The sequence below is a fragment of the Gadus macrocephalus genome, chromosome 16 (assembly GCF_031168955.1).
Source record: "Gadus macrocephalus chromosome 16, ASM3116895v1".
In the NCBI taxonomy this organism is placed as follows: Eukaryota; Metazoa; Chordata; class Actinopteri; order Gadiformes; family Gadidae; genus Gadus; species Gadus macrocephalus.
The window spans coordinates 12,486,426-12,499,594 of NC_082397.1; the positions used below are offsets into that span (position 1 = coordinate 12,486,426).

The 13,169-nt window shown below is 43.9% G+C and overlaps 2 protein-coding genes across 6 annotated transcripts; one reads left to right on the forward strand and one right to left on the reverse strand.

Moving 5' to 3' along the window:
• Nucleotides 1-1,376: 1,376 nt before the first annotated feature.
• tbrg1 (transforming growth factor beta regulator 1) lies at nucleotides 1,377-8,070 on the forward strand. Of its 5 annotated transcripts, none has more exons than XM_060075706.1 (15): nucleotides 1,377-1,685; nucleotides 1,905-2,062; nucleotides 2,378-2,435; nucleotides 2,539-2,627; nucleotides 2,898-2,934; nucleotides 3,196-3,258; nucleotides 3,586-3,813; nucleotides 4,017-4,087; nucleotides 4,316-4,560; nucleotides 4,733-4,869; nucleotides 5,200-5,346; nucleotides 5,620-5,717; nucleotides 6,642-6,752; nucleotides 6,976-7,124; nucleotides 7,531-8,070. In XM_060075706.1, the coding sequence occupies exons 1-15, from the start codon at nucleotides 1,617-1,619 to the stop codon at nucleotides 7,563-7,565; spliced, it is 1,695 nt and encodes a 564-aa protein (XP_059931689.1). In that variant the 5' UTR covers nucleotides 1,377-1,616; the 3' UTR covers nucleotides 7,566-8,070. The 5 variants fall into 5 exon arrangements, with proteins under 5 accessions (XP_059931689.1, XP_059931687.1, XP_059931688.1 ...); XM_060075704.1 differs by having other exon boundaries at nucleotides 1,378-1,685; nucleotides 7,526-8,070; XM_060075705.1 differs by having other exon boundaries at nucleotides 1,378-1,685; nucleotides 2,539-2,621; nucleotides 7,526-8,070.
• Nucleotides 8,046-12,674, reverse strand: siae (sialic acid acetylesterase). Its single transcript, XM_060075711.1, has 10 exons — nucleotides 12,433-12,674; nucleotides 11,369-11,530; nucleotides 10,908-11,062; nucleotides 10,649-10,787; nucleotides 10,311-10,473; nucleotides 9,748-9,848; nucleotides 9,455-9,588; nucleotides 9,188-9,354; nucleotides 8,764-8,947; nucleotides 8,046-8,565 (listed from the first exon to the last, which is right to left on the reverse strand). The coding sequence occupies exons 1-10, from the start codon at nucleotides 12,518-12,520 to the stop codon at nucleotides 8,278-8,280; spliced, it is 1,581 nt and encodes a 526-aa protein (XP_059931694.1). The 5' UTR covers nucleotides 12,521-12,674; the 3' UTR covers nucleotides 8,046-8,277.
• Nucleotides 12,675-13,169: the final 495 nt, after the last annotated feature.

Sequence of the window (13,169 nt, forward strand, 5' to 3'; positions counted from 1 at the left end):
GAATGGGTGTCAATGGAGAGAAAATAATTATTTTCTGGTCCCGGTCTTTATATGCCCTGGATTACACATATGTTGTTTGTGGATTTAAAGGATAATTTTTCAAGCAAAGAGTTCGACCGTTTATTGTGCAATTGTTCAGATAAAGGCTGTAGAGAAAACACAACGAGAAAGACTACACGGCTCGTATGTGACGTCACGCTCCCTGCGACTGGCGTGGAGAAGACCGACAATCTTCCCATCGGCATAACTGAAACTCTGCACGTGCCCCGATTTATAATGGTTTTCACCTCTTTCGATGCTTTTATCCTCCCCTTGGAAAAAGCGGTGAAGTGGGGCAGAGAGATCGCCATCTCTGTGCCGAGTTCCAAGGGCGGGTGTGGTGACGTATATCATATGCGTCGAGAGCAGCGAAGAGCTGTAGTTCACAAAGCGGCCTCACATAAAACCTAAAATTATCAAACTTCTTCACGAACATTTTTAGTTTTCTTTGCATGAAAAATTATCCTTTAAATCCACAAACATCATATGTGTAATCCAGGGCATATAAAGACTGGGACCAGAAAATAATTATTTTCTCTCCATTGACACCCATTCATATTTTTCGATCTCATAGGTCCCATGAGCCCTACCGGAAGGGGCGTGACTTCGCCACTCTATGGGCCCTGGATTACACATATGTTGTTTGTGGATTTAAAGGATACTTTTTCATGCAAAGAAAACTAAAAATGTTCGTGAAGAAGTTTGATAATTTTAGGTTTTATGTGAGGCCGCTTTGTGAACTACAGCTCTTCGCTGCTCTCGACGCATATGATATACGTCACCACACCCGCCCTTGGAACTCGGCACAGAGATGGCGATCTCTCTGCCCCACTTCACCGCTTTTTCCAAGGGGAGGATAAAAGCATCGAAAGAGGTGAAAACCATTATAAATCGGGGCACGTGCAGAGTTTCAGTTATGCCGATGGGAAGATTGTCGGTCTTCTCCACGCAGGGAGCGTGACGTCACATACGAGCCGTGTAGTCTTTCTCGTTGTGTTTTCTCTACAGCCTTTATCTGAACAATTGCACAATAAACGGTCGAACTCTTTGCATGAAAAATTATCCTTTAAATCCACAAACAACATATGTGTAATCCAGGGCATATAAAGACCGGGACCAGAAAATAATTATTTTCTCTCCATTGACACCCATTCATATTTTTCGATCTCATAGGTCCCATGAGCCCTACCGGAAGGGGCGTGACTTCGCCACTCTATACCCAGGCTACCACAAGGACGCAGTAAAGCATTGAAAGCACTTTGAGTAGCGGGAGTCCCACGAACTACATTTCCCAGAGAAGTTACACTGAGGCGGAAATCCGGTTCCATGGAGTACCGGATAATACCTCCGTCCAGGTCACGAAGCGCCCCGACGTTTGTTTATGGTTCCCGTAACAATTAAACACATTGACAAGTGAATCCAGTCCGCAGCCCTCTAGATAGACAGTGGTTAATAATCCCATGTCTGAATTAAAAGACAACAGTGCACATAGTCCTATTTGTTTCGTCGTAATTCATACTCGTGGTTTGTAAAGTTCCTTGCTACGTAGGTGCACTTGTGTTGCATGTAACAATGCAATGGACACAAATGAAGGCTCCCCGATGATTCATGGAAAAGAGCAATCTAAACGATTTGAAAGAAGTGGGGTATGTTTATGATTATTTTGTTCTTGGGAAGTGCAATAGGCTAGACAAATGTACACCTCTGGTAGTCTAGTCCGACGTCATGTAACATACTCATACTCATCTTCAACCGCTTATCCGGGGTCTGGTCGCGTAACGTTAATACATGTGTTGTATTCCTAGTGTGTCCATGTAATACCTCTCATGTTACTTGTGTTAACTGTTACATGTCTTGTATTCTAGCCCTCTTCAGCTAGTAACCAGGGAAGAGGACTTTCTCCTATGGAGTCCCTCAACACTTTTGAATCCGAGATGGAGACGGATGGACAGGGACACTACTCTCTGTTCCCTGCGCTTGACCACATCGCGACGCTGTCAGGCGCCTCAGAGACGCTCGAAAGGTGGATGGCAACTATTTAGTGATTGTGTGTTAACTCTAGCGAGATATCACTTTAAAAAAACGGCCAACCAATTCATCAACTTTAATGGGCATTTGGGAACCCAGCTGTTGTTAAATGTTTTTTGATGGGAGCTCCATGACTTTTCGGTGAACTAAACCTATGCCATTCATGTAATATATTTTGATTGGTTAATTTAGTGTAAATTAAACATATACCTTAACGTTACTCGTTAAACGTTTTTTTATGGGAGCTCCATGACTTAACAGCAAACTTAACGTATGCTTTACATGTCGATGCTTTATTTTCTACATCCAGCGAACCATCCAGTGATATCAGTGAGAAGCCAAACCTAACATGGCTTGATGCTGCACAGGTATTGTCTTTACCACTTTATGCTTGACCCACTAGGTTTTTTTTTAAAGTTGTGGTCATTCCTTTTTTTATTACGGATGCAATTATCAACTTCTCTTTTCCAGATGGTTTTGGAGGAAGCTGGGCGCCCTATGCACATCAAGGAGATCAAGCAACGAATCATCGACAGGGGCCTTATTCAATCAAAGTATATGTAATTCTGATTCCAATATTAATCTCCTGTATTAGCTTATTTATAGTTATAGTCTGCAATTTATTTTCTTATTATATTTGACCTTTATTCAACCAACAAGTCATTAAGTGAAACAGTTTAGCTTATAGTGTAACTCAATTCAATAAACTGTCATCTAGAGGTATTCCAAAGCCAAGCTTTAATGCTGGTCAGTAGTGATTATGAGGTAGAGTTGGGATGGAGATGTGTTTGTTTCAGTTGCTACATTGTTGTGGGTTCTCTCCTTGACAGTGCAAAGTCGAGTCTGGAGGCTGTGATGTACCGTGAGGTAAGTGTGGATGAGAATGTCAGGAGCCTCCGTTGGACTCTAGGAAATTTGAGCACTTCCATTCCGTACTTTTGTCAACAAAAAACACCTCATCGTATTCATTTTTATTTTTGTACCCTTCATATGTTTATGTATTTTATGTATTAGGACAAAGCAACATGTTTATATTTATTGTCACTAGAATAAGTAGTCTTTGGAATGGAGTCCGCGGGAGGGGTTTCCAGCTCTATGCTTTGGCATCAGCTTCCCACTGTGTTTCAGACACAGAAGGGCAGCAGGAGATTCAAGAGGATTGAGAACAGAAATGGAGTCTTTGCGCTGTTGGTGAGTCACATAGGATGCATACCATGAAGGCGGTGCGTTCCAGAGGGTAAAACGTAGAGTGGGCGTAAATACAGACTGGCCAAGCTATTGTGATGTTGGAGAAGAACCGACAAAGAGTGATATATTTTCTAATATATTTTTTTATATTGTCAATGTCTATCGATTTCATATTATTGTCCCGTCAACTTTGGTCAGTTTTGATTTGATCATTCTCATTTAATTACATCCTAAACATGTGGAAATCATTCTGCATCCAAATAAATAGACAAAGTCCCGGCTTCCATTGTTGAAATTAACATAACCCCCCCCCCTCCCCCCCCCCTCCAGGGTGATGGGGAGCGGCAGCCGCCCTTCAGTGGCCCATCGTTCCTGGGCTCTCCTCCCCAGACCACAGCCTCCAGCTCTGGCTCTGCCGCCTCGCTGCCTGCCTTCCCGTCTCCCACCAGCTCCACGGAGCCCAGGGTCAAGGGCCGAAGGGGCCCCCGGAAGAACCACAGCGAACGGTACCGCCTCAAGTACCTGAGGCTGCGCAGAGCGGCGCGCGCCATGATATTCGTGAGTTAAAGGTTAACCCTTTCTAATGCTTTGTTTAGAGATGGTGGTGTTTTTACTGTGGTCGAACCTTCAATGGATATTCATTCAAGTGAATTGGAAGGTATTGTGTGGGAGCATGGAATCGGGGCATCAGCTGCACAAAACATAATTTTGAGGGACATTGGGTGGCTAATGAGCATTGTGTTCGTTTTGTATGCCCTCAGGAGAATGCAGCGCTCTGTGATGAAGTGGCTCATCTCGAAGAGAAGTTCCTCAGAGCCAAGGAGGAGCGCAGGTAAGACGAGATGTGACCCATGCTGTACCGTACCTGTCGATGTCAAAATAAACAGTTTTTCGTCTCTTGGATTTTTGCTAATTTGCCTCTGTTGAAGTTGATGATTTAGTTATTGAACTACTAATGATAATGATGTTGGATAAGCACATTTACAATGTGAGTCCACACATCGCTAAATGTTTGCAATAACAAAAATGTCCTTTATTATTCATTTCTTGTTCTCCTCAGGTTCTTGCTAAAATCCCTGTTGCAGTACCAGTCTTTCACGGAGGCGGAGCTGTTGCCCACCCCAAACACAAGCTCCCATCCACCTCTGCCACCCGCTTCAGCCTCCACCTCTGGGCCCCCGGGGGCTTCTGGTCTGGCTGGGGGTCATAACCCTGCAACGGCTGGTTCCACAGGAGAAGACGGAGCTCATAAGAAACCCAAGAAGGAGCGTAGGGAGCGAGGGAAAGAGAACGGAAAGGAGGAGGGTGAGCACAACAGGAAATTGCACAAATTAATACAAAACTGTTAACCTCTTCTCTGCTCGCCATTAACTCTGGACCCAACTGTATTGTCGTCATATTTTTGTGCGTGCATGTCGATATGCAGATAGGAATTATTCTCATAAAAATGACGTGTTTTTCTAATGTTCATGTCCAGTTCCGAAGAGGATGTCCAAAAAAAGGAAGGTGGCTGATGGCTGTCGTAAGCTGGTCCAGCCCATCGCTCTGGACGCGTCCGGGCGCCCCGTCTTCCCCATCGCCCTGGGGGGTCTGACGGTCTACAGCCTCGGAGAGGTCAGTAAAAGCTTCCTCTTTTGTTGAACTCGCACCATCATTGGATCCATAGCCTTCTGGAATGAAGCTCAGAGCGTCTGGCACTACTTTACACATACGACCCCAGTCCATTGATATCTGTCCAACTCATCTCAACATGAATGCAGCGGATGTATTTTTACTACTTTATTACTTCTTTTGCGCTTTAATTGGTTTGCTTGTTTATTTGGGACATCCGTGTGGCAAGAAACTCTAGTACATGTAAACATGGGTTGCTGCTCACAAAAGTATTATTATTCTTTTTTTATTAACACATACAGTATATTTCTATGTGATTAATTTTGACCACAGATCATCACAGACAGAATGCTGTTCCATGACCAGTGTGCCATCTACCCGGTTGGCTTCTGCAGCACACGGGTCTTCGCTAGCATGAAGAACCCGGAGCAGCAGTGCCTGTACACCTGCCAGATCAAGGACTGTGGAGCGGGGCCCCAGGTACCAACCGGCCTACCTGGGGAGGACGTGTCTGTTGTGTTATTCTTGTGTTCTCACTACATTATCAGACGGCAGTGGTTGGAATTTAATCTAAAGACTGAGAATCTAGCAGAGGCTAGGATGCATGTTGAGTATCGCCGAGGTGCACATATATCTTTGATGCTGAATTCTTATTAATAACAATAAGGATTATTATCATTTATAGTTTTAGTATATTAGTATTTTGAGACCAATGACCAAATACATACATCAAGTGTCCTGCTGCTCCCCCAGTTTGAGATCGTCCCAGAGGAGGATCCTCAGAACGCCATCGTGGCGTCCTCCGCCCTCATGTGCCATGCTAACCTGCTGAAGGCCATCGCTGCTGTCAGGTACATCCTTCTGCCGCCGGTGCGGGCTCAAACGGCCACGCCGAAATCAAGATTAATATTTACGGTACCTAAAGGTATTGATCCAAAGCCCAAACCCACGTTTGTCTTCCTTTAATTTAATTCTTTTTTTGATATTTATTTTTTAATTGGTCCAGGACTGAGCAAAAAAAGGCGGCAGCATAATCGTTTGGGGGCAACAACGCCCCTCCACTAAACGTCATCTTTAAGTGCTTGTTTTTGCCAGTGACAGGCAGACAGAGAAATAAAAGTAATCTTAACTTTAACGTCGATCTGGTCTGTTCCAAGGATAAGTCTTGCGAGAATTGATTTTTTTTTCAGGAAAAGAACGGTGTAATCGGGAGCTAGGGAGAGGAGATTGCTGTTTGTTGTGTCGCACTACTGGAATCTTCGCTTAGTGTTATCTAAAATACTTGGGTGGGTGTTGAGATTGTAATGACCATTGGGACATTCCCTGCAACAAGATTTCAGAGAGGGGCTTCTTTTGAACGAGACTTAGTTGTTATTGTTAAGACAAGATAACAACAACTATTTGAATTAAGCGCACAGTAAAGACGAAAGTTGTATTTATATGTTGTATATATGGAGATATATCACGTTGTGAATGTATAGTGTTAGATTATAAGCTTGTCAGTCGCCAATGCAAGCCCTTTTAGAACACATGCCTTGGCAGGGCGCTTTTACCCCTGCAGTGTTCTTGCCAAATACAATTTCAAAATATTGTTGACCGCATTAGTTTCTACCCAAAATGATAGACTAATAGGGTCCCGGTGGAGAAATACAGAAGTTTTCTGGTAACTTTTCCGTTGACTAAAATAACACCCAAAAAAGTCTATATCAATCGTTACAGTTGTATTGGTATTGTTCTAACTGTTTTCCTGTATCTGGTAAACCGCTGTGCTTTAGGTCCAAGCCCATGCTGCCCATTGTGCCGTCCGGCGCAGACTTCTTCGGCTTCTCTCACCCAACCATCCAGAACCTCATTCAGAGCTGTCCTGGAGCACGCAAGTGCAGCAAGTATGCCTTCCTTTGCAAAAATGTGTCTGAAAATGTGTACATTGAGACATTTTCAAAGTGTTGACAAATGTCAATGTAAGCATTCAGTGGTGACATTATAAGTACATTTAAAAAAATCAGACATGCATGTCATAAAATGTGGATTACAGACAAAATGAAATAATGGCATGAATTAAAGTGTTCCCAGAAAGCCCACTGACAGGATGCTTATCCCCTCCCCTAGCTACCAGTGGGTACGGTTTGAGGTGTGTCGCCCCGGCGACGGACACGCCCCACAAAGCCTCTCGGAGGACGACGCCTCGGTCAATTTTGAGGCCTATCAGAGACATCAGGGCTTCGACGACAGCGCAAAGACAGACCACCACGCTTCAGGTTCATGATGGTTTTACATTGGATTATTGTACTGGGAATTAAGATGTTCTTTGCGGTTACTTAGTAACTTTGCCAATATCAACAGTATGTATAATGTAGACTTAGCTAAGTGCTTGGCCATGTTGTGTAAAATCTCCAAATCCTGGGTATGTATTCACCTATTTTCCACTTGGGATTATTTGTACATACAACTTTGCGATCGATTTATGGGCATAGTTAGTTCTGACGGGACGCCCTGTCAGCTAACTCTTACCGGTCCAATCAAACGCACGTACACTGATAGGCGGTCAATTAAAGTCCTTCCATCTAAAACACTCACTCTGCAAAGTTAAGTGTGCTTTGGTTCTGCTCTGTATTGTATGACTTATTAGAGATGCCATCCCCGTCCGTCTTTCCTCCAGGACAGACACCGCAGTCTCCTGGGGCATCACATCTCCCTAACTACAGCACCAGGCCTTCCACTTCCTTCTTCAACTCCTGAGCCCGTCCCAACATGGGGACTGGTTACAGGGCCCCTGATGACATTTATCAATGCCACTTCCAAAAGGAAACCGCCACGCCGTGATCATGTAAATGGGAAGGATTGTTGTTTACACTGTTTTCCCGCCTCGTGAGAGGGGAGAGGCTCCTTGTAGTGCAGGGAGCTGTTCCACTTCCATAATTAGCGTGGATACAGGATCTTGCTAATGAGTTGGCCTTCGCTGCGTTCCCTCCCGCTTCATCCAAGGCTCTGGACTCCATGGAGCCAACATGTTCTACATGGGGCCTGTTTGTATCCTGAATAAATAGCTTGTTAATGAGGCAATTGTATTAACTGTCCTATGATATAAAATCAAAAACAAGGCTTGTGTATTTTGTAGAATTTCACACTTGGAAAGGGGTCATTACCTTGAGAGACAGCATGTTGGATTCCATTCAAAACATTATTAAAATTGGTTTAATTACAGTCTTTGTTGAGTAAATCCCCTCAGTTACAGTTATGTTAAAAGTTGTCTCAAGAAATTACCATAAAACGTATATAGATCATCAGAGATGTAGGACCATGTGTCTTCCCACAGAACCAAATGGGGATTTGAGGGCCATCAACACAACAAGCTCCATGGCCAAGGCCTTTATTATACGGTTGTTTATCCCTGATATTTCACAGTTTATCTCACATTTCCCCGCTACGATCCCAGAAGTTGGGAGCTTGCGTTCCTAGGAGTACAGAGTTTGTGGTAGTGAACGGAGGAGCCGGTAGACTCCCCGCGGAGCAATAGACCGGACAGGCTTTGTAATTACAAGGGCGGTCCATCCATGCGTAGCGGACGGCAGCTACCTCATGGCTGGACGGACACGCAGCGCTCGACACCTGCACGCTGTAGGAGCTCCAGTTCACCATGGGAGCCGGTTTCCAGGGAGACTCAAGACTGCAATTGGCCTCCACCTCTGGGCAACAAATCTGGAGAGAAGGGTTTGGTGTGCAGTTATTGTGCACGGTTCGGTCTAGCTCTACTGGTAGTGATGGACAATTTGGATGAAGGAGACCAACAAATGTATGTTTTGTAGCCACATTTAAATTGCGTGAACCAAAGATAGGCGTGCACATGTGTTCATCTAAGGTGAATATAGGATTAAGAGTGGGCTGAAAGAACGATACCTCAAAGCCTCCTCCATTCCGGACAGTGATGGCTTGGTCATAGGTGATGATGAGGGAATTATTAATGAAGGTAATCTTTTGCGGGTATGGCCCAAGGAAGGGCACATCTTTCTCCCCATATGCTACGGCCCTGGCCCCCAAAGTCAGTCTGTTTGCCACTGTTAACTTGTCTCGTGGATGGATGCTGAAACATAATATGACGGAAATTAAACAATACCAGAGTACCACCTATAATACAAGACATGCAGATCAGACATGCTCAGGTCAAAAAGACAGTAGTGTAGACTATCCCCTGATAAGGTGATGGGACTTGTCAACACATACGAGATTACAGTTTTCGAACCTGGACAAACTATTCCTATGATTTCATTCGTAATTTGTGACACTTTTGAAAACCGGGTAGCAATTTGAAACCCATTCTTACGGATGGTAGGGTGAACTGTTATCTGGAAGATCCATGGCCACAGCCATGAAAGTTTCCTTCATCCTTGGGTTGGGAGCTGTGCCAGTATCAGCTGTCTGGTGCCACCGGATGGTGCTAGCAAAGTTATTAAAGTTTAAGCCAAGAGCCCGACAGACGCCAGGAGCTAGCTGAAAACATATCAGAGTAGATCATGACAAATGACAAATTGTGAGTGGTCAATGTAACGTTTTTTTTTTCTTTAGGCCTACGATTATAATGCTGACTTACTTGAACAAAACCAAAGGGAAAGTTTAACGCTGTTTGTCCACCTGACGCCTCATGGAACGATGACCTCCAGTCATCGATCATGGCAGGGAAGGAACAATTGTACACCTCCTTATTGACGACGGTATTGGACTCTCCTTGGTAGGGAGTAAGGAGAGAACTTGACACAAAACAAATTATAATAATAATCATAATGTTATTGTATAATATTATATTATACAACAGTTGGTAATTGGCCTATATCTTACTTCTAATTATGAACAATATTTTAATAATGAAAGATAATATTGTAATACCTTGATACCAGATTGCTCCTTTGAGAGTCATTTTAAGAAATGGGTGAATCATCGCATTCCACAGCTGAGAATTTCTATTCTCACTTCCGTGCCTTGGAACGCTTAGAAAGAGACAACATATTCAAGTATCAAGCACCAGATAGTCGTTAGGGGGCAATGGGAAGTAAAATAGGTCAAACAGGCCAGGGAAGGAGAGGGACTCACCTGGGTTGGGATTATATGGCTATGCTTATTCTTTTTGATAAAAAAAAATCCATATCTGATAATTATCCACTCTTTTAGTACTTTCTAATTACAATTTAAACCTGTGCTATGTTACTTTACCACTGCAATTATTTACTCCATAAATACAATCTTAACCTCAACATTTCCCAATATCAAAATGTGCCCATCCAAGAGTCAATCCATCCAGGGAATGGTTCTCTATATATTGTTTACTCCTGGTCCAATTTTAACTAATGTATGTTTTCTTATGAATTACAATTGTACATATCAACCCAATATAGCCAGAGATCTATAAAGCAAAGAACAGGTTATCCTGCATGTGCGCACTATTTCCCCACATGTCATGCTCCAGGCCACACTGCTGCAGGGCTCTTGTTGAGGACCAGGTCTCCACCACCGTGCCCCCCCAACACGACTGCACCAGGCCTACAGGCGTACTCAGGTCGGCATACAGGAGCCGTCCAAACATCCAGCACAGGGCGGAAAATCCCTTCACAGACTCTGAAACACAGAAACCATAAAAATAGATTTGAAATCACCAATCAACCAGCGACGATTACAATCACAAGGTCACGGTTCATAGGAAGCCAGCATCATTTAGTTGTACTTAACTTGATGACATGTGGTGGTGAATACATTCATGGTTGTCGAAGGGGGCAGACAATCGTGTGATTACCTATGGTGGGCACAGACCATATCTGTTGCACTGCAGCCAGATCATCCAGCTCTTGATCACTCTGTCGCATTCCTGCCATGAACACACGAACCCTGGGGTACTGTGAGGTGAGCTGTAGCTCAGCTTCGGCATTAAAAACCTTTAAGGGTATAAGAAAAAAAAAAAAAAGTTCAAATGAAGCAAGTTAAAAATAATACGGTAACGGAAGATGTGAAAGAAGACAATTTTACGTTGTAGACATTGTGGACAACACACAAACCTTCTCCGTTTCGAAACACATGTTGCTTTGCCCTGAACAGAGCCACACCTCTCCAAAAAGCACATCAGTCAGGTTGACTGAGAGTTGGTCCATGGAGGCGATCACCGTGTAAGGACCTCCAGCCTCAACAGGGTCCAGGGTCACTTTCCATTTGCCTGTAAGGTGCGCCATTCAAATTTTAGATTTCGACAACTACAGCTGGAAAATAACTCTATTTTGGGTTTCACCTTCAGCTTGAATGACATAGAACTAAAAAACTTGAACTTTTGCTATTGAATTTCACTTGTGTGAAATGATTGTAGTTTCCCTTGAGGTAGTGTCAAGTCATTTAAACAGTTGAAGAGCAACCCAGCAAGGCTATACTATCATGTCTGACACTCTTTCTATAAGATGCCCCTCTCCCTTCGAAAGTCAACCTTGGTCTGGTTTCACTCATCACAACAAGCCTGCGTCCCTCTCACCTTCTGTGACATTCACCGGTGGTGCATTCTGTGGCCAAGGCCCCAACAGAGTGACATTGACCTGCACTCCTTCAGGTCCAAAGCCCCACACGACGGCTCTCTCCGGAGCCTTCTGCAGCACCATATGGTCTCCATAGTAGGAGGCATAGCGCAGGGTCCCCTCTGATGGAAGCCAGGGAAAATGGATGGAGAGGCGTTATGGTTGGACAGGGGTTTTTGTGCCATGTTAAACACAGAGGGTAACCTTCAGGGGCCCAAGATATATAGTTTATTTTACAATCAACATCTAACCATGACATGCTTTTGAGGACATAAACCCTTCAAAACGGCCTGATGAATTTGTCTAGGAACGTGAAGGGTTGCTTGAAAAAGGCCCTTTGTCCGCCTATCAGAAAGAATGCTGCTGACTCTGCAGTTGGAAAATGCTATGCAGCTCTGTGTTTGGTAGGCCCGCTTTAACTTCACAGAGGTCGAGTAATAGTAATTCAGTGCGACTAATTTCAGTACAGTAAAATTGAGAGATCAAATCTTCCCTCTAAATAGGTGGGTTTTGTTATCGCTAACTTTATGACGAGACCCACACAAGAGCTACAATTGGTTCAGAAAAACCAGAGCTTTTGAATGGCATTTCAACTACACCCACTATCACGATAGCCGTGGTTGACGCAATCAACCAATGAGCAAAAGCTTTACTGTTGGTGTTTATATTGTCTGATGATGTGATGCGTTTTGCACCCCGGGCCGCTGCTGCTATACATCTCTACGTTCTGCTGAAGGGCACACACAGCTTGTGTGATGATGCGATTATTTGTCAGGAGGATTTGCATTTTGCTTAAGAGGTAACTGTTTTTAGTTTTGGTGATGTTTCAGAGCTGGAATTGTCATAAGTAACTTTTGCAGTACTATAGACTTAACCTTTCAAGGAAGGAAATCATTTGTTTTACAAAATCAAGTCTGGAATCGCACATGCATGAAATAAGTAGCGTTGATGATCGTAAATTTGTTGGGCCTCAGAATTAATTGAGTTACACTATTGTTGTTTATAATACATATGGTTTACTTACCACATTTGCAAAGAGATGAAGAAAGTGCAGGCAATGCACAGCACCATATAGATATCAGAGAGCTTATCCAATGATGCATGTCCCTCATGTAAAAAGCGTTTCGCTCGTGGCTGAAAAGGTCTTAAAGTAGCAGTATAAGGGTGTGTTCTTGACCGACAGGGGCCCTGAAAAAAATGATCTGGTTTTGTTATTGACTCACCCTCTCTCTATCGCCCACTGTCTGTCTCTCCCCAGTTCTATTTGTTTAGGCCGGTGTGCAATGTTTGGCTACAGCAGTGGTCACATGAAACCCCCTAGCACTCCCACCTAGGGTTGCCAACCGTCCCGTAAAATACGGAATCGTCCCTTATTTGGCAATTAAATGTTGCGTCCCGTATTGAACCAATACGGGACGCAATTTGTTCCGTATTTCCATAAATGTCCAATACACATGTCTGTCACACACACAAATACTAAATCTAACAATAATGATCAAAACAAAACACAGGGAATACTACGGTCAGCAAAATTGTCGCGGTGGGATCTACGCAAGACCCGCTCCGGTCATCTGTGTCTGCGCATGCGTGTGGTGGTCACGGTTGCCTAGCGACAGACACCACACACCGGCGCTGCGCACAAAACCTGCGCCTTTTAAAAATGTCCGCTACACCCGATACTCCACCACGTCCTCAAAAGCGTAAACGCTTGCAGAAGTACGGACGTGAGTGGGAAGACGCACATCCTTGGCTGGACAGCGT

What these genes read in the sequence shown, in the direction of transcription:
- siae (XM_060075711.1), bottom strand. Translation starts at nt 12,520, where the DNA reads ATGAGGGACATGCATCATTGGATAAGCTCTCTGATATCTATATGGTGC. An exon ending in ATGGTCTGTGCCCACCATAG is followed by an intron (nt 10,474 to 10,648) that starts GTAATCACACGA and finishes TCTGTGTTTCAG; the next exon opens with AGTCTGTGAAGGGATTTTCC. An exon ending in GGAATGGAGGAGGCTTTGAG is followed by an intron (nt 8,566 to 8,763) that starts GTATCGTTCTTT and finishes CCTTCTCTCCAG; the next exon opens with ATTTGTTGCCCAGAGGTGGA.
- tbrg1 (XM_060075704.1), top strand. Translation starts at nt 1,617, where the DNA reads ATGGACACAAATGAAGGCTCCCCGATGATTCATGGAAAAGAGCAATCT. An exon ending in AGAGAACGGAAAGGAGGAGG is followed by an intron (nt 4,561 to 4,732) that starts GTGAGCACAACA and finishes GTTCATGTCCAG; the next exon opens with TTCCGAAGAGGATGTCCAAA. An exon ending in AAGGCCATCGCTGCTGTCAG is followed by an intron (nt 5,718 to 6,641) that starts GTACATCCTTCT and finishes GCTGTGCTTTAG; the next exon opens with GTCCAAGCCCATGCTGCCCA.